The sequence below is a fragment of the Carassius auratus genome, chromosome 6, assembly GCF_003368295.1.
Source record: "Carassius auratus strain Wakin chromosome 6, ASM336829v1, whole genome shotgun sequence".
In the NCBI taxonomy this organism is placed as follows: domain Eukaryota; kingdom Metazoa; phylum Chordata; class Actinopteri; order Cypriniformes; family Cyprinidae; genus Carassius; species Carassius auratus.
Window position 1 is genome coordinate 5,895,265 of NC_039248.1, and position 23,662 is coordinate 5,918,926.

At 35.0% G+C, this 23,662-nt stretch overlaps 1 protein-coding gene across 2 annotated transcripts; it reads right to left on the minus strand.

Annotated features, from left to right (window-relative positions):
- Positions 1 to 3,756: 3,756 nt before the first annotated feature.
- Positions 3,757 to 23,640, minus strand: LOC113092410 (cyclin-dependent kinase 15). Of its 2 annotated transcripts, XM_026258012.1 has the most exons (15): positions 23,558 to 23,640; positions 22,218 to 22,587; positions 17,365 to 17,396; positions 14,966 to 15,103; positions 13,395 to 13,489; positions 11,521 to 11,600; positions 10,829 to 10,923; positions 10,677 to 10,739; positions 10,470 to 10,593; positions 10,263 to 10,383; positions 8,845 to 8,938; positions 8,688 to 8,751; positions 4,561 to 4,609; positions 4,248 to 4,390; positions 3,757 to 4,017 (listed from the first exon to the last, which is right to left on the minus strand). In XM_026258012.1, the coding sequence occupies exons 2-15, from the start codon at positions 22,261 to 22,263 to the stop codon at positions 3,905 to 3,907; spliced, it is 1,257 nt and encodes a 418-aa protein (XP_026113797.1). In that variant the 5' UTR covers positions 22,264 to 22,587; positions 23,558 to 23,640; the 3' UTR covers positions 3,757 to 3,904. The 2 variants fall into 2 exon arrangements, with proteins under 2 accessions (XP_026113797.1, XP_026113791.1); XM_026258006.1 differs by lacking the exons at positions 17,365 to 17,396; positions 22,218 to 22,587; positions 23,558 to 23,640 and adding an exon at positions 16,046 to 16,556.
- Between the last annotated feature and the right edge of the window lie 22 nt (positions 23,641 to 23,662).

The window sequence follows — 23,662 nt, forward strand, 5'->3', positions numbered from 1 at the left end:
CAAGTTCTTTTTTCATTTCTAACAAATGATATTTAAGTGGAGAGTCTGTTAGAAGAATCTAAGAGGAGATCTCAGGGTGTTAGACTGGAGATACTGTAGTTATTCAGGCTAAAAGTATCCTATCGTGGGTGGAGTGGGTGATGACAGATGAATGGTTTAATGGAATGTCCTCATGCATTCTCAGATCATCAGGATATCGGATGAGATGAGCACCTGAAACGCTTTAGACAGACGGCAGATTCATTTTTGTTCTTTGTTCTTCTCAGTTATCCAGTGATCCTGACCTATGTTTTTGTAGGAATATAGTGGAAGTAACTCTCCTCAAATTGCACTCTATTAAATACACTCATGTGTAATAAGAAACGAGTATGTACACCATCGCAGATTGCTTTAATTCAGCAGTGAGTAATGGATCTCCCCGCTGTATTGTGCACACTTTATGAGTGAGGACTGGTTCGTGTGACGTTTTTGGCTTGTACGTGTGTTTATACAGGCCTTCACCATTTTATATCTGTCAGAGCTTTACCGACATCAGTAAGCACTTAATAGTTTCTGCTTTACCTAACGGTGGTCTTAAGACCTTGTGCTTTGACATTAATTAATATCATAAACCCATATAAAACCTGGCTGGCGCTGCAATAACGTTAACAAGACCACATCAGAGTGAGCTTGGCCTTGGAAAATACATACTGAGAGAGACCATCTGAGCTTTCAGCTTTTCATTTCATGGCCTTGAATCACTCCGTCAGAACTCTCTCCACCCACTGACTCCCGTGACGGAAACCAACACACACATTTCACAGACTTGCTGAAATCAGCTTTAGCGAGAAGGTGTAGGATGCTAAAATGTCTGCAGAGACGTCTGAGGCTAGTTCTTAACCTTTTTATTACAGTGAATATTTCTCATGATGGGTTTATTTACTTAGCAAAAAAAAAAAAAAGATACATTTCTATTTCTGTTCTAAAAACATAGTGACCCTTTTGTGTCATGAAAAAGGCACGTTCACACATTTTCACAAGTTAAACCACATGTCCATTAAACATATAGTTCGTAGGCTTTCCAGCAAAATATAAACATGATTTTTTTTTTTTAATTGTAATAAATAAACAATTAGCAGACAGAAATGAAAGAATATAGTGGTCATTTGACTGAATTTGTTAGTGTGGTGATTGTGTGTTCATTTGTTTACCTTCTGGAGTAGCCTGCACATTATAATTGTTGTAATTTGAGAAATTATAATTATTTCTATGAGATTCTTGTAACCAACAGAAATCAGTATGTAGTGGACTTTTAAATCAAAACCTTATATTTACTAAAACGCTTGTGACAGTCTTCTGTAAGTGGATATAGACGAGCTCTTGATTGTGCGCCCTCTCATGGCTGGTACAGGAACTGCAGGAGCGCTTAATAGAGCCAGATGGAAAATGATAGACGAAAAAGATTCCTGGTTCGATCTTCCTGTAGGCTATGTGTGTGGGGGAAAAGGCCTTCAGGTTTAAATTAAATTTGATCTTTTGAGAGCTTATTGGAACATTGTTTTGCCCATTCAGTGGTTTAATAACGAGACAGGAAGTTCTACCCTCCGCACCATCTTCATACGAAATCCAGAAGTTACACAACTCACCTGATACAGCTCAATGAAAAGTAGTCCTCGTGTATCCCATTTTTTCCCCTCTACAGAACCTCGTCACGTGTTTTCTATCCCTTTCTTTGTAGTCCTCCATCTGGACTGTGTTTAAAGGTGCTGTAGGGAACTTTTGTAAAAAAATATTTTTTACATATTTATTAAACCTGTCATTATGTCCTGACAGTAGAATATGAGACAGATTATCTGTGAAAAAAATCAAGCTCCTCTGGCTCCTCCCAGTGGTTCTATAGCCATTTGCAGAAACTCCATCGCTCACGGTAAAAAATAACCAATCAGAGCTGCGGTCCGTAACTTTGTTTGTGTTCAAAATGTAGAAAAATGTATATAATAAGCGAGTACACCATGAATCCATTTTCCAAACTGTGTTTTTGGCTTGTCCTGAATCACTAGGGTGCACCTATAATAAGTGTTTATATTCGGACTATTCTAGATTGCTTCGGGATACCGCGGCGGAGTAACCCAGTACCTTTGTGATTCTTCATAGACATAAACAGAGAGAAGTAGTTCCGGCTACAATGTTCTTCCGCAAGACGCAAGCAGTTCTGTTTATTAACCGCTAGAGCGTCAAAAGTTCCCTACCGCAGCTTTAATGGATGGTTAGCACAGTGGTTGAAGAACAGGAACAGTCATTATTCATGTATCATAAAAACTCAAACTGTGTCTGTGAGGCGGTATCTTGTTGTTTAAATGGGTTGTATTTGGCCAAAATAAGTCATGGCAAATTGTTTGCTGAGACTCTAGGTTGTTTGAGACAGAAATGTCCATTTAAGTGTAGTAGATTCATGAGCAACATGACAATAGGATCAGACCCATTTAGACTGTAAAAATATAATATGCATTTTTTAAAAGATAAATGTATCTTTGACCCTCTATTGAATGATCTAAAGAATGATCTAAGGTTAACCTATCCATAAACCTGAAGAGAAACATAAAACTATGGATAAAAAAGTATATTCTTATGATTTCCAAGCAGTCTTTAGAAAGCAGAAACAGTAATCATGTAAAATTATATATATTTTTACCGTTTTATTTATTCACTGGTGTCATTTTTACAATATTTATTCAGAAGTCAAGACACAGTGGGATTGTATACAATTATATGAACACATACCCAGATTTCACAGTATTGCATTATGGTGAAGTGTGTGGAAGTACTCTGGAACATCCATTTACGACATCAGCATTGAGTGACTGGCAATGTGATTGTTTCTATTATTTGAAAGTATTATTATTATTTTTTTATGTTGGTGATCAATATTGCTGTACTTCTCTCCTTTAGAACATTGATGTAGAAGCAGCACATGTTTCGAATCTCAACATCATATACAGACATGGCTAAAAAATGTAAAGATACAGAAACTATTAATTATGAACTTGATACAAACATAGCTAAAAACAGTTCTGAACATGTTTCGACAAAGTGGCCATCAGCGTAGAAGAGAAATATGAGTATGTGCTGTACAAAAACAGGTAATTTCAGGTGAGACTCTCTCCAGGTGTGTTTTATGAATGCATACAAGTCTTTTTTTTTACCTGGACACTACACAATAGAGCTTTGAAAGATTAGTAGGTATATTCTTCCACATATTTTCATATCGTATTCCCAAATCATCTCTCTCGCACACTCTTCATCTCTTTTCTGTGCAAAATATACAAAAATTAAATTACGTATAAAATTAATAAGTGCATTTAATTTAAACGTATTCACAATGAAAGTGTGCAGTAAACATTCTCTGGACATCAGTTTGCTGAGAGGCAGAAAAGCAAACATATGTGATCCTCTTTCAATAAATATGATGCTATCCAACTTAAGACTTCAGATTCATTAGCTTAAAGCAGTAAATGGTAAAACTATTTGTGCAACAAACTGGTGTTTATGATTATGATAATACATTTAAATAATACAACAATTACAATTTGCAACATCAGGATGCACCCACTCCTATAAATTACTTTAAAAAATAAGTATTAAGGGATAAGGGATCCCAAAATAGAATGTATGAAATATAGCTTTGACTTGTATCGTCATGATCAACCATAAAACTTGTTTTAGGTAATACTGGTCCAAATTGTAAAAAACATTAATGTTATGAAAGAGAATCTGATATTCTTTCATAAATATATTTGATTAAGCTGATGAAGATCTGAATAAACAACATACAAACTGACCACCATGCTGCAACAGGGTCACGTTTACTCATGCTGGTGTGGTTTTGGTCTTACAAGCACACCAACTATTTACAAAGGCGAGACTTTCACCAGCACTTGGCCAGCGGAGCAAGAGGCGATTTCATTCGTCTGCTGGGGCTGAAGATATCCCTCACTTCCGTCTCTAACCTCACCCCTGGCACCTTAAAGATGGACACAGCTGACGGAGAAAGAGACGAGGTTAGAGAATGAGAAACGAGACAAGAGGAAAAAGACATTTCTAAGATTGCATAATCTCTTTTGATCTTGAGTCGGCGTTGAAAAGGTTGCCAGTTTTGACAGTAACTAAGAGGGTTTTAACTTTGATCTTGTCTGTTACTGCACTGGATTAACCTTTGAAGCCGGAATTGCGTGCATTCCGCTCATATAGTGAAATTCTCCAGCACTTACTGTCCCTTAGATGCATTAACGGAGGTGGAAGAGTGTTGAAATATGGGTGCAGCAATGCATCCTGGGCTGAAATCCTGTCCTTTGGAGTCATCATCAGCATCTGCTGGGCCAGATCCTCCGTCTTATAGGGTAACTGAGCGAGTCTAAGCCAATGTACACACACACATACGGAGAGCTACGGGTCAGACATCCATTAGAGGTGGGGTTGGAGGAAGGGAGATGAAGACCGCTATACAAAAACCCTTCTGTTCCCACTCAGAGCCAAAACGCACACACATATGCACACGAGCATGCACGCATGAACTGGTCTTACCTTTTCCAGACATCTCGAAATTGCTTGGGCTTGCAGTGCAGGAACCACTCTACAGGAACACAAAGAGACCGCTTTTAGTTAACAGACCACCAGAGCATCCAGCTCTGATCAGGAATCTTCACACAATGAGCCACGAGACTATCAATGAAAGCCTTTATCATTTACTATCACTTGTGTTTTTCCAAACCTGTATCTTCTGTAGAGCACAAAAAAAAAAAAAAACTCTCTTACATTTTAAGGGCTGTAATAGTAACTTTTATGATGTTTTTTTCAGGATTCAGCGCGTTTATTGTCATATAACCAGTGAGGAAAACATGTTTCCCTGAGCAATGAAATTTCACACATTGTTGTCTACAATGAATGCCATGGCATGTATACATGGAAAACAGCAGCATGAACATTCTGATGAATTGTTTTTTTTTTGTACAGTGTTGTTATTATTAACAAAAATGTAAAAATAGTCAAATTTAGTTAATTAAAATAATATTTTACTAAAAATAATAAAATGTTGCCTAAAATAAACTGAAATACTTAAATGACTAAAACAATTTTTTTTTTAAAGCTACCCACACACACACACACACGTGCGTGCGTGTATAAATACGTATATATGTATATAGGCAAGTAACTGACACTAAGTTAGTAAAGTAAGTTACTAAAACTAAAATAAAAAATTACAACTACGCTAATATAATTACAAACACACACACACACACACACACACATATATATATATATAAAAGTAATATAATGACAACATTAAAATGAAAACAAAATGTAATATAACAAATAAAATCTAAAAATGTTAATAAATAGCCCACTAGTATAGTAATAATATCACTGTATATATATATATATATATATATATATATTGTGGTGATGATATTTGTGACCCTGGACAAGAAAATCATTCAGAAGAGTAAATTTTTCAAAATTGAGATTCATACATTATCTGAAAGCTGAATAAATACGCTTTCTGTTGATGTATGGTTTGTCATGATAGGACAATATTTGGCTGAGATATAACTATTTGAAAATCTGAAATCTAAGGGTGAAAAAAAAATTAATATTGAGAAAATCGTCTTTAAAGTTGTCCAAATGAAGTTCTTAGCCATGCACATGGCTAACCAATGTTACATTTTAAATTAAATTTTAATTACATTTATGCATTTAGCAGATGCTTTTATCCCAAGTGACATACAGTGCATTCAGGCTAACATTTTTTACCTAACATGTGCTCCCTGGGAATCGAACCCACAACCTTGCACTGCTAATGCAATGCTCTACCACTTGAGTCACAGGAACACGTTTTGATATATTTATGGTAAAAAAAAAAAAAAAGCCTACAATTCTTCCATGGAACATGATCCTTACATAATATCCTAATGATTTTTGGCATAAAAGAAAAATCTATAATTTTGACCCATAAAATGTATTATTAGCTATTGCTACAAATATACCCCAGAGACTTATGACTGGTTTTGTGCTCTAGAATCACATATGATATAAAGTGTTTATAATATCGTCTTTGTCCAATTGTTTATAATTTGCATCTTAGTTCTTATTTTTAATCACAAAGATAGTATAAAAACAAAAATAACATTTTTGTGATATATATATCATCATGAAATGTTGTGGAATGTCATATAACTGTATATAAATAATCCTATAATGACTGCTTTTTGTTTGAGACGGTGAGACAGAATTTCAATTTTTGGGTAAACTACTAATTTTTTTTTACATCCAAAGAAAAATTCTAGCCACCATAAAGAACCCTATAATAGTACAAATGCTGTTAAGATGGTTTGAAGAAGCTTTTTTTATGAGTGTCCTTCTGTCAGTGTCTGTGGTCACGGGCCACCCGGTCATTCTTGGCTGAAACCTGAGGCCACACTTACGCTTCAGCACACCTGGATATACCTGAGAGACCACAGCGGGTTCAGGTAGCTTCTCTCCAACACACAGTACACACACACACACACAAACACACACACACACACACACACACACACACACACACAGAGCAGCCCGGGGCTTGGGTAAACCCAGATTCATGGAGTAACATCAGTTAACCATCTCCATCAGTACCCAGACACTCTAAATGAGGCACATTGCTCATTTGTGCACCTGTGTAATGAGCCTGCACTTTATTTCCAGGACTGCAATGGAAAGACATCAACCCCCTTCCTGCATGAGTGTGTGAAGGTGTGTATTTGCGTCTAACTCAAAGGTGTCAAGTCAACTCACGGCCAACACAACTACTAACAGAACACCTATACACACAAAATGATTTATACTGGAAACACAGCTTCAGCACAACTCTGTGAATTTTCTCTAGCCATTTTCTGTTTGTATGACTGCATGTTATTAAAACGACAGGCACTTGGCAACAAGTTTACACCCACACATTGCCAAGCACACACGCAGTGCATATAGATGACGGTGTCTATGTGTCGTTCTAATTCTAAATTTATGGGTACATGTGTATTTACTGGATGTTCCAAAATAACAGATAAATCTGCAAGACTCTAAAAAATCAGCATGTGCAGCAAAAGTTCACCACCAAAATTACAATTCTGTCATTATTTACTTATGACAAGAAAAAACATGATATTTTGGAGCAAAATACAACTTATCTTTTACAACACCTGGGAATGTATGTAAACAACTTGACAAATAACAAAGTGCAGTTAAAAAAAATTATAATTAAAAATACTGAGAAAATCTCCTTTGAAGTTGTCCTAATTATTTTCTTAGCAATGCATATTACTAATAAAAAATTAAGTTTTGATATAGTTATGGTAGGAAACTTACAAAATATTTCCATGGAACATAATCTTTACTTAATATACTAATGATTTTTGGCATAAAAGAAAAATCGATAATTTTGACCCATACAATGTTTATTGCTAAAAATAGACCCCAGTGACTGCCAAGACTGCTTTTGTGGTCCAGGGTCACATATTATAATTAAAACACCCCAAAATTTCATTTTTAATTATACAAGTGAATTTTAAGGATTAACCTTATGTGACAATAGTGGCAAATGCGATCTAAAAAAATAAAACAATTGTTATACAGTATATTCAATATCTATAAATAAAACATATCTACCAATATGGTACCAAGATGTAGTTTTTATTCCTCAAAACTATGGTTCTCAAACGGGGTCTTAGCAAACTTCAAGGAGGCCCAAGATTACTTTAAAATAATTTAAAATAAGATAAAACGAGCATTAAAATATGCTACACCAGAAAAAAAAAAAAAAAAATCAAGATATTCTTTACCTTAATTCCCAATTACTTTTTTCCTTCTTTTAACCAGGGTTGCCAAAGTCTTGGAAAACCTAAACATGAGGTAGCCTTAATTTTAAAAGTGTAATTTCTAGATCTTCAAATTAAAAATTGAATACAAACTCCATTAGCATTTTTATAATTAATTAAAAAAAATTAGTTTCAAGATCTAACCTTTCTATTAGATAGAAATTGAGGAAAAAAAAATTTAAATCGTGAAAAATTGGAAAAGTCATGGGGCCTTTGAATGTTGTTGTCATTCATTGAGAAGTTTTGGGAGTCCAAATGTTTGAGAACCACTGCCCAAAAAGGAACCATAAAAACTGCCTGTATGATTTGCGGCTATATTTAAAATCTTTAGAGACCATTTGAGATGATGAGGCATGCAAGAATTAATGGCTTTGATGAATTGGACGATGCATCTGCATTTGGCAAGTCTAAATACGTGCATGTGTGAATGACATTTGAAAGCTATGATTTAGGGAAAGATTATCAATGAATAACATCCTAATTCAAAACATATTTTGTGTCCCATAGAAGGAAGTAAGTCATACAGGTTTGGAACAACATGAGAGTAAATGATGACAAAATTCCTGTTTTAGAGGAGCTAACCCTTTAAAAACATATTTCTTCTTGATCTAACCGCCAAAAATTACTTTAATTGCTATAACATAATTTTTAAAAATAATTTATTCAATTTCAATTAAATTATTCCTTTGACTTAAACCAGTTAATTTAATTTAGATGTTCACACATTAAGTACATTTTTATGCAACTAACACAGACGCATGCAATTAATGAGTGAGACAGAAGAAAGAAGGATTTTGCACACACCTGGTTTATAGTTTGGCAGATCACTGACACCTGGCCAGCTCTCCTCGGTCGGCACCCCGAGGACCTCAGAAGGAAAGAAGAGGAGATATATAACGAGGAGAGCAGGATAGAAGAGAAATCTCACACAATTCTGGTACATTCTCACAAACAGACTCACAGCCCAAATCTTCAGCAGCTGCTCAAAGACATCAGCTACTCCAGGAAACGCTGGTGACCCCTGTAGCATCTCGATAAAAATGCAGCCAGCTCCCCTAAACATCAACATATATACATATCCGTCAGACCAGGGCTGCAGCTGACAGGTGGGGGGACCAAAACTGAGTGTTGGGTAATAACTGATTTTCATTTGAATGAGGATGAACACTAAGGATGTTTCTACTCATTCAGATTTTCCCAATTTGGTTGACCCATGTAAACTAGTTTTATAATAAAGAAGACAATGCTGAATAAAGTCGTTGTTTTTGCTATTTTTGGACCAAAATGTATTTTTGATGCTTCAAAAAATTCCAACGGACCCTCTGATGTCACATGGACTACTTTGATGAAGTTTTTATTACCTTTCTGGACATGGACAGTATACCGTACACACAGCTTCAATGGAGGCACTGAGAGCTCTCGGTCTAAATCTAAAATATCTTAAACTGTGTTCCGAAGATTAAAGGAGGCCTTACATGTTTTGAACATAAGGGTGAGTTATTAATGACATAATTTTCATTTTTGGGCAAACTAACCCTTTAATTATTTGGTTTCACCGTATTTGCTGATATTCAGTGTTTTATAATTTACCTTTGTGTAAGTTATTTGTTATTTTATATTAGGCCTATAGCATGGTGTATTTGTATTCGTTTTGTTAATAAATTAAACATTCCATGTTTAATGTGAGTTTGTCGTATTGTTTTGTTGTTGTCCATTCAATCAACTGACGCTGAATCACCGCTAATTCGAATGCGCACAGGCATTTACAAGCTATTTAAAAGCAAATAAAAGAAAACTATAACAAACTTCCTCATTGTCATAACCTGGAGTACATTATATTTGACACACTTTAAGCTCTTTTATTTTCCAAATGTAATAGGATTGCTCCAACGAATTGTTCAGTTTGTAATGCGTACCGAACTGAAAGCCTTCAATACGAATTTAAATACACTGACACACATATTATGTGAACACAAACATTTATTTTGGATGCAAGTTATCATGATTAATCGATTTGATTGCACTATTATTTTTTCTTTTGTTCTTTAATTAACATTAATTACACAGAAAGCAGTAGCTATATTAAGTGGCTATCACTTTAAGACCACATGCACAGACATGCACACATCTAACTATTTTTAACTATTTGCAAACTATTTTTGTAACTCTATACAATATGCAAATTGACTTCTCTTTCTCATCATCTTGCGCTTGAAAAGTTTCAAATAATATGAATGCTTAAACCGACAAGTTGAATGGGGAATTATTTTTTCAAATTGTTAAAATTTTGGAATTGCGTCTGTTGCTCTCACTATTATGAATCTTTCTAAGAAGAATGCATATGTTTGCGCGCGTGTGTGAGTGTGTAGAAGGACTCACCAGATGTCCAGGGCTGTGGAGTAATCAGTGGAGCCCATGAGAACATCTGGCGGGCGGTACCATAAAGTCACGACCTCGGCTGAGTATGTTTGGCAAGGTATGGACTTAGATCGGGCCAGACCTGAAGGAATAAGAGGCCCACCATGGTTTAGAATGCATGATAGAGTATATTAGTAAGCATGTTAGTGTTTGCATAAGTGAAACTACCAAAATCTGCTAATTTGAGCTCCCCCAAATAACTGATGAGCAAATTCTGAGGTTTGAGGTCTCGATGCAGAATTCTTCTGCTGTGAATGTAAGACAATCCTCGCAGCAACTGAAACATAAAGAGCTGAAGAAGCAGACTGAGCGTGAGAAAGTCGGCTCATTATTACTGACCTTGTGTATTTTTAACACAGTCATGTGTTTGTTTACCCTAATGTTGTACGAGTGAAGTCCGCCAGGATGCTGAATCATGTATTGAGCCAAATCTGTTTGCTGAGAGGGAAAGAGATGCACAATTTGACTTACAGATAGTCAAAAGAAACAAAATAAACTTGGACGGTGATTGCCAGCACCAGACTCACCACATACTCGAAGACAAAGGTGAGAGACTCTCGCGTGTGGATGATATCGTGAAGCAAGACGATGTTGGCATGTTTAATGCCCTTTAACAAGGAGGCTGGGAATAATCACAAAAACTTTTATATGTATAATGTATTTTTCCATTTAAAATAGTTTTTTTCCATTAAAAATACATAAAAAAACAGTAATATATTAAAATATTATTACAATTTCTAATTTTCTGTTTATTTTTCAGTATCCATTACTCTAGTCTTCAATGTATGATTCTTCAGAAATCATTCTAATGCTGATATGTTGCACAAGAAACATATTATCAAGACTGGGTTTTCAAAGTTCAAAATTTAAAATTTAAGTTAAAACAATTTATTTGAAACAGAAATCGTTTGTATTATAAATATCTGAGCTGTTATTTTTTGTAAATTAAATGTGTCTGTGCTGAATAAAAGTATTTCTTTCAAATAAAACAATTCTGACCCCAAACTTATGAGCGGTTGTTTGTCAGAATATAGAAATATAACATATAAAAATAAAAAATATGAACATTAGTAAAAACAATTTGTTAATGCACAACTCCACTATTCATATTTTAATGACGTATATCTGATGAACAATACCCCACATCCCTTGTGTGTGTATAAGCACTTTGATTCTTGGCTGTGTGTGTGTTTGTGTGTGTGTTGTGCTGTTGCAGTACCTTCTCTAATAGCTGTGAATGGAATTCCTTCCTCAGTTTTCATGTGAATCACCTTTAAAGCCACAAGATGACCGTTTATCCTGTCACGAACACAGAGAACCCAAACGTGCATCAGAAAACAGTTTACCTGACCTCTGCTTTCTGGAGAATAACACCATCACAAGCTCTCTTTTTAAAAAAGACTTTTTAAAGAGTTTTGACTATTGACTATATGGTTATTTACAGTGTTGAGGGTAATGCATTACAAGTAACGTGAGTTACTTGAGTTAACGTAATCAGAATACTTTTTTCAAGTAACTAGTAAAGTAATTTATTACTTTTTAATTTACAAGAGAATACTTGAGTTACTTTTTCAAATATGTAACGCCAGTTACTTTTTTCTCCCCATTTATTGATTGAAATTTTCCCTGTCCCCATGCTGTGAGAAATCGGGAGTGAGATGTTACTTTAGTTCTAGAATAAATGTGAACATGCATTAATTCACCTCACTGACACACACACACACACAAATAAAAAAAATACAAATACAAATCTTTTAAATTCCAAATTTAATTTTCCAATTTTAATTTTCTACAAAAACAATTAAATGCAACTCAGAATATGACTCAAAGCTGCAATAATTAAATATGTTAAATAATAGAAATATCCTTTATATATCTATTCCCATTTTATTAACCAATTTGTTACTGAGCTTCGATTGTCCAATTCAACTATAATATTAAGCAAAAATGACACAAGATTTGTTAATTGCTGAAGAGTGTTGAACTTTTTCTGTGTTCTACTGTACAGACGCAAATTCACATTTTATTCAGGCCTTTGGTGTGAAAGGGCTTTTTATATTAGAAGCAAACAAGCAAGCCCAGCCCAGATTTAAAAAGTAACGCAAAAGTAACATAACGCATTACTTTCAATAAAAAGTAACTAAATAACGTAATTAGTTACTTTTTTAGGATACGCAATATTGTAATGCATTACTTTTAAAAGTAACTTTTCCCAACACTGGTTATTTATATACTAGTTCATTCCTGACAAATTTAACATGTAGAATATACACTTTTAAAACGAAAAGTCTTTGTCTTCTACTTTTTATTTTTTTATATGAAGAGATTGTCCCCTTGATCAAACAACACCTGCCTAGGACTAGCAATAGCACATAGCAAATCATAATTCTTGTCTTTAAATTAAAGCATATTGGCTATTTAAATCTAAGGGGCAAGCCCTTTGATGTGTCCCACCCTACTTCCTGTTTCAATAGGAAATAAAGCAACACAAAAAAGAAATCTGCAATTTTATTGATCTGGTGATGTTTAGTAGTGGTTAAATGTATGATGCCATTCATTGAAACTAAATTCACTTGCTGTGGATATTGCAAAATATTTTAAGTTTAAGTTGGGTAACATTGTTCCTTTAACCACATAAATAAGCAAAAAATTTTTTACTTAATGTACGGTTTGGTAATGTAACGTACTTAATGCACGGTTTTCATTCCTAAGATAGCTGCACAGAGATGGAGTATGGGAACTGTTTCTTATTACAAAAAATTGGTTGTTGTACAACAACATCAAACTTCCTCTCAGTGTAAGCCTCAGGCAGGTATCCGTATGTTGCAGGATGACCTTATAAAATGAATCCATGTAAAACAAGCTGCCATAGAAGAACTCAAGTAATGCCTACAGGGAGGTAATGAAAGGAATCATTAGCTGTCTATTATACAGAAGAACAAAGCCACAGGGTGGTGTATCTGAATAATGTGCTTGCTAACTACATTCATCTTGCTTCAATGAAAAAGTGTCTCCCTATTGGCAACATCTAAGTGGGTTCTATGAATAACACTGTTTTGAGTGTGTCTATGAGTATCACATATGACTACTAACCTGCTAATTCCTTTGTACACTGTGGCATATGTGCCCTCACCGAGTTTTTCAAGATTAAGATAAGATGTTGCATTCCCAAACTGCAGGCCAGTTTTCTGTGAATGAAATACACACACAGTTATTTTGCCAGCCAAGCAACTGCCATTAAAACAAATGACTGGTAGCTATTATAGACCTCTTTGGTGTAACCGCCATACATTTTTAACTGAAAGCAAACAGCAAATAGAAAAAAAATCTGCAAGCCAAACATGGGGCTTCCACTTACAAAGTGAGACACCTGAGAAAATATATCACAAAAGTATTTGACCCTGTAAATAAATAAATAAAATTAGTCAGAAAAATCTATTTTTAAGGGACATTTCATTGTACATTCAGACAAATATATATATATATATATATATATATATATATATATATATATATATATATATATATATATATATATAGTTTGAAAATATTTGATAGATCAGCTTTTTATGGCTCATATTACAGTATGATATATTTAGAATAGAGTGCTCATACTTTCAAACTGAGCCAAAATATGTTGTTTTGTGCAGATGCAATGCCAAAAAGTAAGATGAAATTCTGTAAATCTTTAGAATAGTATAACAAACTTCAAAAAGAAAAAGCATCTAAATATCATTTGTCATTCTATATCTCTCAAATTTATGTCTTGGTGAGATGATATCTAAATCCTCAATTTTTACGATGAAAGCTCTGCAGCTTTTATTGTGGGAGGCAAAACCTATAACGCAATGCAATACAGTGATGATTGAGAAATGTATGAGTAGCCTAAACATCCCTGAAAATCTGTTGTCTCATATTAAATAAATACATTTTAACACAATTTACATTACATTTATTCATTTAGCAGACGCTTTTATCCAAAGCGACTTACAAATGAGAACAGTGGAAGCAATCAAAAAAAAAAAAAAAAAAAGAACAGAAAAAAGAAAAAGTGCTATAACATTTTTACACTAAAAAAAAAGTATGGAGAATCAAGTAAACCGAAGTTACTTCAGTCTAGTAAATGTTAATCTTAAAAACATAAATTACCCGACCTGAAGATGTGAAAGTGAAAAAAGTGAAGTGACATACAGCCATGTTTGGTGACCCATACTAGGAATTCGTACTCTGCATTTAACTCATCCAAAGTGCACACACACAGCAGTGAACACACACACACAGCCATTTATGCTGTGGAGCCTGGGAAGCAGTTGGGGGTTCGGTGTCTTGCTCAAGGGCACCTCAGTTGTGGTTTTGAGGGTGCAGAGAGCCTACATCTACAATTCCTGCCGGCCTGAGACTCAAACTTGCAACCTTTGGATTATGAGTCAGAATCTCTAACCATTAGGATGCGACCTCCCAAGATGGATATTTAAAAATGATACTAAATGGCCTTTTATTTTCTAAAAAAGTGTAAACTATGATTAAGGCTTATAGGGTTAATATTACTTTATGTAAAAAAACAATATGACAAATTTACAGCATATAATAAGCCATAACTTTCCTGTGCATTGTTTGTTTTATCTCTCTGTATCTATGATGAGTTGTATCTGGGTGTTGCTCACCCACTGGAACTCTTGCTGGAAGCTCTTTCCTCCCATAGGATCGCTGTTACTGCGGCCCCTCTGAACTCGGAGCCGCCGCACCTGCAGCGTGTGAAACCAGTGCGGCTGTGGTTTCTCCACCCCGTCCAGCTCTCCCAGCTGAAAGCAGACACAGAAACACACCGGGATGGTACAGTGTGTGATGTTATTACACCTTGTTTCGCTAATACAGCCATCCTACTGTATCCATCACACCTGTCTGTGTGCATACAAGTGTGAACCATGTCCTCATTTGTATGCATATGCATCTTCAGGGTTTTAATTTATACCAACTCTGAATCCTAAAGTGCTTTACATGCTGATTAAATGATTCACATTTAAATTATACATTTAAATGATTATGTATGTATGTATATATATATATATATATGTATATATATATATATATATATATATATATATATATATATATATATATATATATATATATATATATAATGTTACAGAATATTTTTCTTTAAAATAAATGCTGTTTTTTTTTACTTTTTATTTGTCAGTAAATCCTGAACTCTTAACAACAGCACACAGAGCTGTAAAGCAGATGATGTCACAATGTCCTGACACAAAAGTCTCTTTTAGCTCTAATTTTCCCTATTTCTGTCTTCTTGCCTAAATTCTGTTCATTTGAGTGATGTCATTGCACACAGGGACAGCTGACACTCTCAGAATAGCCTCTGGAGTTCTACAGAATGTACTTTAACCAGACTATTATATCTTCAGATCATCTGGATCTTAAACTTTACATTCGACTCTTGATACTTTCTTGGAAATGACAAAAGAACACTAAAATAGTTAGAAATGCTAAAAGTTCAAAGAGACCCTTATGATACAGTATTCAAAACCAGACCGATTTCTCAATGATATTACAAAGTTAGAGGCATTTTAATGAGACATGCTTCGGTTACGTTAGAAAAGTCAGTAATTGTAATTCAGCACTATAAGACATCTTCATATAGTGGTGTTTGATGTCAAACTCTCTCTCTCTCTCTCTCTCACACACACACACACACACACACACACATACAAGCACACCCATCTGACCTCAGCAACTGGGAGGGAGGACACACTCCAAGTTTTTGATGGTTTTTCTTCCGTTTTCATTGTTTCCTTTATCTCTTCCAACCTCATCTCAAACATTTCCTCTTTTTCTTCCCTTCTGACTTCATTTCTTTTATCTCCACAACACCAACAACATCTCCTCAAGCTTATAGAAACCCAGACCCGCATTCTCCACAGGAAATCCTCCATCTCCAAATCTTCTCCTCTCTCACTCACTCTCAATTTTTCTGATTAAGCTGCATGACTCATATGACTTGCATGAGAAAGTGTGTGTGTGTGTGTGTGTGTCTGCAGGCCTGGTCTTATGACTCCATGTCCCATCCATAAGAGCTAAACACAAACAGCTATGTTGTATTTGCTAAGGGCAACAAATACATCCATTCAACTGCAGGAGAGAAAAGCATGATGGGACGGACAGAAATGGTGAAATGGTGATTGTGAGAGAGAAATAAAAGAAGAATAGAGAATAAAAGAATGTAAATGAGAGAGAATTCATAATACTGTGCAGTATTATGGCAGTTTTCAGACTTAATAAAGATGTTTCTCATCAGACTGAGGTGAACTGGTGAATAACGCTGTTCATACAATATGTTGGACAATGGCTGTTCTTAGACAGATAGATGTGTGTCTGCATGTATGTTTTCACATGGTCTGGTGAGTCTGGTCATTACTTGTAGGCTACAGGGGTTGCAGGAGTGTAACTGTAGAGAGAGAGAGAGAGGATGGATGGATGTTTTTTCTATTCTTTATTGTCTCTGGCTATCTGGACTCTGTGTCCAGATGGGACATGCTCAGTTGAGACTGGAATAAGACACCAATTACTGATAGGAGGACAGAATGTTGTGTGCTGATGTGCTGTCTCTATGTAAGAAAATACTAGCTTACCATGTTCATCGAAATAAAAAGTGTTATTGTGCACAAGCTTGGACAAGGTCTCTTGACTCTGTTTTATACTGCATATTTTAGCAAATATAGTGGGTTACCTGTGTATTCTGTAACTAAAGAAAATATTCATTTTATGTACATACTGTACATTGTGGAACAAGTAAGAACAGGGTGTCATTCCAAACACTGCTTCGCTTTCTTTTCCCCCAGTAGAGGGCAGTGCTGCATACTTTTTCCTCAACTGGTGCTCTTTTGCCTTTCCTCTCTCTCTCTCTCTCTCTCTCTCACCCCCATTAGGGGGTAGTGCTGTATTTCTCACTTCCGCCTCCAGCTGTCATCTGTCCTGTCTCTGTGGGTGGAGGGATGTTTGTTTGTGCTTATAATATGTTGTGCAATGTCATGTCAAATGTTCTTACCTCCTCATAGCCCAGATGTCTTTGTTTTAACCCTGTAAAACACAAAAGAGCAGTTTAGATGGACCACAACACTTTAAATGTTCAGATACATAGGGTTTGCTGCAGTACACTTCACGTGTGAGAAATGGTTTGATTGTTCGCGATGGTTTCATAAAGATATTTAAATAACTTTACCAAGGAAAGGGTCTGACAAACTGAAAAAGACGCTGTTATAACATTTCATATAATACCTATACACATATAATATGATTACATATCATCTAAATATAATCTAAATAAAATTAAATATTTAACAAATAAATAAATGAATCAATTTAATATATGCATTAAATACATTAAAAAACCTAAATAGAAATTAAATAAACATAATACATATTTAATAATATTGACTACATTTACATTACTCTCATTTAATAAAACTGATCATATTAAAATATAGCATTCACAGCAAAATGCTTCATGTGTGATAAACGGCATTTGATGTGTTTGAAATGATTTTATAATGATATTTATAAGAACTTTTTATAGGAAAAGCACTTGGATACAGTGAAAAATGAAAGCAATCCTACTACTATTATGTCAAATGACAGAGAGAGAGAGAGAGAGAGAGAGAGAGAGAGTTTGGTTATCAAGTCATATATACAGTACAAAATCAATAGTATAGTTATGGATGTAGTTACAGATATTAATAGAAATATATCTAAATATCAAAATGTAACACATATATGTACACACGTGCACTATATTAAATGATTAATATTTGTTCATACAGTAGTAGTTAAAGACTATACCAAATATGTAAATTAAGTACAATACAAATATAATATACAATAATCATGACTATAATTATATTGAATACACACTTTCTATTTAATAAATGAAAAAGCTTTTTAGACCAAGAATGAAGAACACATAATAAACCACAATTCTGAGTAACTGTGTGTGTGTGTGTGTGTGGTTTGATACAGCAGGTACAAGGTGAGTCACGCTCAGTGTTTAAGCTCCTGATGGGAGAGGCGAGCAGGAGCTGGTGGTTGCGTACAGGGGGTCTGAGATTTACCCTTCACCTTTCTTTAAATTTTAGCAGCAAATACAACACTAAACGGGATTGGAGAGAGAGAAACGGACAACGAGGGGAAGAGAAAGACCCCACAATCAGCAATTAAAATCCATTTTGGCTGAAAAGTGTCTTTAAGAGGCCGAGTGGATCTGCTCTGTAATGCGTTATTAGATATATTCTGACAGTCAGTCAAAAGATACAGGGAATATAAAAATAAGCCAATCTTCGTAAGTTTTAAGTCTCGGTGTGACTCCAGGAAGACAGTTCTGACCTAAAACTGTCCAGTACCTTTTACCACGTCAAATACTATCCAGAACTTCTCTGTTAAGACTAGAGGAATTTTTTTTTTAAAAGAACTGTTCTTTAACACTAGAATGATAAATCCCACTGCAGAGATGGCTGCGGTTTTCTGAAAGACTAATACCCAAGTAGTTATTATGATTGTGATATACAAAGGATTTCATTAAAGGCTCCCGCTATAGTTGATTGCATTACTGATGATATAACTATATCCCGTTAGATGATTGAATTACAAAAGCCCTGTAAGTTGACCCAGAAGACTGCATGTCTCTGTTGGATCGTTCCAGATCTAATTTACTAAAACCTCTTTTTGGCACGGCTGCAGGTGTCACTCTGAGGAGCTCTGCTACCATCAAATTAGGGTCGTCCTTGACAGGGAAGAAAGACCATCATCCGGATGACCAGTCACCATGCTATGATTCTAGGACATTGTATGGAGTCCGCTTCACATCAAGCATCTAATCAAAAATGTATCTATTAGGGATACATGCCAAGGGAAGGAATAGTTCACTCAAAAATGAAATTTGATGAAAATTGACTCACCCACAAGCCATCCAAAATGTAATGTATTTGTTCATCAGAAAAATGGAAATTTTGCATTACATAACTTGCTCGCCAGTGGATCTCTGCAGGGAATGGGTGCCGTCAGAATGAGAGTCCAGCTGATAAAAACATCATGGTATATATGGGTATATTATCAATGGTTTGAAGTTAAATGTGTAAATAATGGATTTATAACAAACACACAGCGTTTTGCTTCATGTTGACTACTTGTGGATGTATTAATCAGCTGTTTGGACTCTCATTCTGACGGCACCTGTTCACTGCAGAAGATCCGCTGGTGAGCATGTGATGTAGGGGTAAGTTTCTAGAAACCTGTTCCGATGGAGAAAAAACTCAGCTTAATGTTGGACAGGCTGAAGGAGAGTACATTTTCAGGCAACAAAATTTTTTGGTTAAAAAAGTTTATGCATTTCTTATGCACAAATGTTATTGAAAAGTATGCCTCATATTATAAAATGTCAATCACACAGGTTACACAGTGAAGAGTATATTTTTGTTTGTCCTTGTGTGTCGACCGGTGATCTCTGCTGTCTCTGTGTGTTTCTCCTTCCCCCCGAGCATTTTTTCCCTTCTCTCTGTCTGACTGCACAGATATTTATGAGTCAGGATAAGGGAGGGCTAAGAGAGCTCATAACTCATGTTCAGATGCATCACTGTTTTCATCCTCTCATCCATCTCTACACTCCACTCTTTCTGTCTCTGCACCAGTATCTTTCCTTATTCCATCAAGATCGTTCCCTCCTTCATCACCACTTGACATTCTTTCTTACATTCTCTTGCCAACTCTCCATGTTTCCCCCGTCTTCTCTCTCTCTCTGTCTCTCGTTGCCGATCAGTATTCTGTGAGCAGTGTGTATACAGCAGTAAGTGCCGTTTAGTATGTTGCCAGCCACCCATCACTCAAAAACAGACAAGTGCAGTGATTGGTTGGATGAAGGCCAAGAAACCCAGATAAATCAGCTTCAGGTAAACCAGTCAAGTTCAAGACCACAATAAATGTCTGTCAGCTTTGAGACCATCCATAAGCTAGGGTATTCAAAAATGTGAATTTAAAAACACAGGCTTTCTCTTCTGGCAAAACAGACCAAAAATATTGATCATCTCTTTCGCAGAGGAACATACAAATTTATACCTAATTTCCGTCCAGAAGTGTTCTCTAGATTGAAATTGAGAATTACCCTCCTGCCTCTGATTAGCCAAAGCAACAATCAAATCATAAATTTTACATTTTAAATATTAAAAAAGTGACAAACCTTTTGATATAACCCACCCCAACTTCCTGTTTCAACAGGAAATATGTCAACACAGGATTCTATCAAGTCATTTAATGGAGTCTTAAAACCAGACCATAATTATGAGAAAACAAGATACACCAAGAGAAAAAACTGGCCCAGAGAATTAAGGAAACTGATTTCGCATCAAGAAATGCAAATAAACTTGCAGATAAGTGTTTTTTAAAGATTTTACTTAGAATTAGACGATGCCAAAAATTATTAAATGTCAATTATTATATATATAACTATATATACATTTATATTCAGTTCTAAGAAAAATGTAGCCTTTTTGACTGCTTACAAGACACTAATGGTCTACTTTCGTAGATAGTGAGGAAATGTGCTTAAACACATGTCCAGAAATAGCCAGTGACAGATTTCCCACTAGTGCGATATACTTAAAGTCCACGACTTTCACTAGTGCCTGCTTTTTTCACACATAACACACACAGTTTTCTTCGCTCTCAGGCCTCCTGCCTCTCAAGAGATGGACACAGATGCTGTTGCAAGCTGTTTTCCTCTCACCTACAGAAACCTGCCTTTCCCTCCTCCGTCACAACAAAACCTGACTTCTGCCATGCAGTAAACCAGGGATAAAATCTGTGCTGTGTTTTTCATCCACTGTTCTGCTACAAGGATACATGGGCTATTTGTCTTCAAGTGTATACTGACAATGACATGTGCTTAGACACAACAATCTGTTGGTTTCCTTTGCTATGGTTTAGTTGCATACCCTGCTGGAAAATATCTCAGCCTTAGGAAGATAAGATGGTCAGTTTTGGTTTTTCTACCAGTGTTATTTTAATATTATTTATATATTCTCACAGTGATTTTTTTTAAATCATTTGAATTAGCTTTTATTTTTCAGATTTTATTTTTGTTATGTGCTTTTATTTATTTTTATTTATTGTATTTTACTGTTTATCTAAGTTAAGTTTTAGTTGTTTCTTTAGTATTTACTTATTTACTTATTTCAGTTAGTTACCTAGTTTGTTATCTAATATTTAAATTGCATTTTATTTCAGCTTTATTTCAACTACCAGAAATGCTTTTAATAGTTTTCATTTTAGTTAATGATAATAACAATAATTATGACTTTTTTCAACTGGCCAGCCTGGGAGACCAGATAAACTAGCTTAAACCAGCTCAGACCACCTTATATATATATATATATATATATATATATATATATATATATATATATATATATATATATATATATATATATATATATATATATATATTTAAACAGATGTCAGAAGCTGTTTCATGGACAATCAAACCATTAGATTTGAGAAGGGTAGGTTTATAATGTTTGTAGGCTAGTACCCTCTCACATTGAATTTACTCTAAGCATCAGTATATGTTCAATTACATACAGCTGAACCAAGAAATGCATATTAGCTCAAACACAAAGAATATTATCTAAAATTAACTAATTAGGCTATTTTAGGCACATATAAGAACCTGGATGTAGTCATTATATGCAACTCAGAGTACATACATGAATCAAGTTATTTACAGTTTGAGAGAAGCTTGGGGTTTTATCTTTTTAATGATGCACTATTTCCACTTCCCACGTGATAAGACATCAACACACATAATTAAGGACAGATTTTGATACTGATTGTATATTCTTAGGTAAAGGCACTTACCGAGACGCTGGAAAGCCTCAGAAGCTGCGTGCCGGAGGTTCTGCATGCTGTCTGCTTTTTCTGATGGATCTTGATGGAACTAGTGTTGTTATGACAGGATGCTCTCACTGTGACCTGGACATTTTGAATGTGGTACTGGACATCATTGCTCCCCCTTTCTTCAGCATGTCATTCTCCTGCTTCAGCTCCCACGCTGACACAAGTTCCCTTCTCTGTCCTCTTTCCTCCTACGATTACTCCGAGCTCTCCTCCTGTCTCTCTGTACCGCTCTCTCTCTCTTTCTGTTGCTCTCCTGCCTCCTGCAGCTGCCACTGCCGCTTGTGTGGTAACAGGCCAATCAGAAATCTTCTGCAAACCACCATCCAATTGGCTGAAAAATAAAGAGAGGCAAGGGATTGCTGGTTTGTTTTGAAAGCCTGGTGCATCTAAAACACCCAGAGGATGTAAGTGTGTGTGTCTAAGTATGTGAGAAAGAGAGCTGAGAAGAAACAGTAAAACAAATGGTAGCTTAAAATTCCACTCCTCTCTCTCTAAAGAAAAAGGAATAAATTAATTAATTATTTAATTAATAGGGTTTCTGACTGATGGAACATTTTAACCATAGCAAAACAAGGTAACATTTTATTTTAAGGTGACCTTGCTTCCATGTACTTATGATAACAACTAATTATCCATAATTGCATGCAAGTAACTTTAAATCAAACCCTACTCCCTAACCATATAGTAAGTACATGTAGTTAGTTACTATTACTCAGTACTTATATATATATATATATATATCTACACTGTAACAAGGACACCTTAAATAAAGTGTTACCCAAAACAAATACATAGCAAATCTCAACTGCTTTATTGTTTAAATCTTGTTTAAGTGTAAACTAGCATATAAAGGCCAGTGATATATTTAAAGTCGAATTTGCTTGCTTTTTAAAGTTTAAATGCATTAGATGAATACATTTTACTTTATTCGCATATAAAACAAATCTAATAAAATTATTCGTACTACTGTATATATATAGTTGAATAAAATTATGTTTATATATATATATATATATATATATATATCCTAATTAACTATTAGGATATTTAGGATAATCGTGATCGCAGAATAAATCCTGTCAGTATGACATGGTGATTTTTTTTATTATTAACATTTTACTTGGAATTCCGCTTACTGCATTCGCCTAGAATATAGTCTAACGTTACATAGATAGACAACAATTGCTTTATCATCGACACGACAACGGCAAGGACAACATTTACTATCATTAAGCTACAATTCAATAATTTACAGTTTATATTGACAAGTAGCATAAGTTAAACTAATATATTTAGCTTACCGGCTCAACATTTCTACCAACCAACTCATCTCTCCTCTTCTACCTTCCCTAGTAGAAAAAGCGAAAGCATAAATACACTTTCGTGTTTGTCCCTACTGATTCTCC

Coding starts and splice junctions, on each gene's coding strand:
- LOC113092410 (XM_026258006.1), bottom strand. CDS start 16,252: ATGGAGGATTTCCTGTGGAGAATGCGGGTCTGGGTTTCTATAAGCTTG. Junction 10,384..10,469: donor GCTCAAATTAGCAGATTTTG/GTAGTTTCACTT, acceptor TTATTCCTTCAG/GTCTGGCCCGATCTAAGTCC. Junction 8,752..8,844: donor AGCTGCTGAAGATTTGGGCT/GTGAGTCTGTTT, acceptor TTTCCTTCTGAG/GTCCTCGGGGTGCCGACCGA.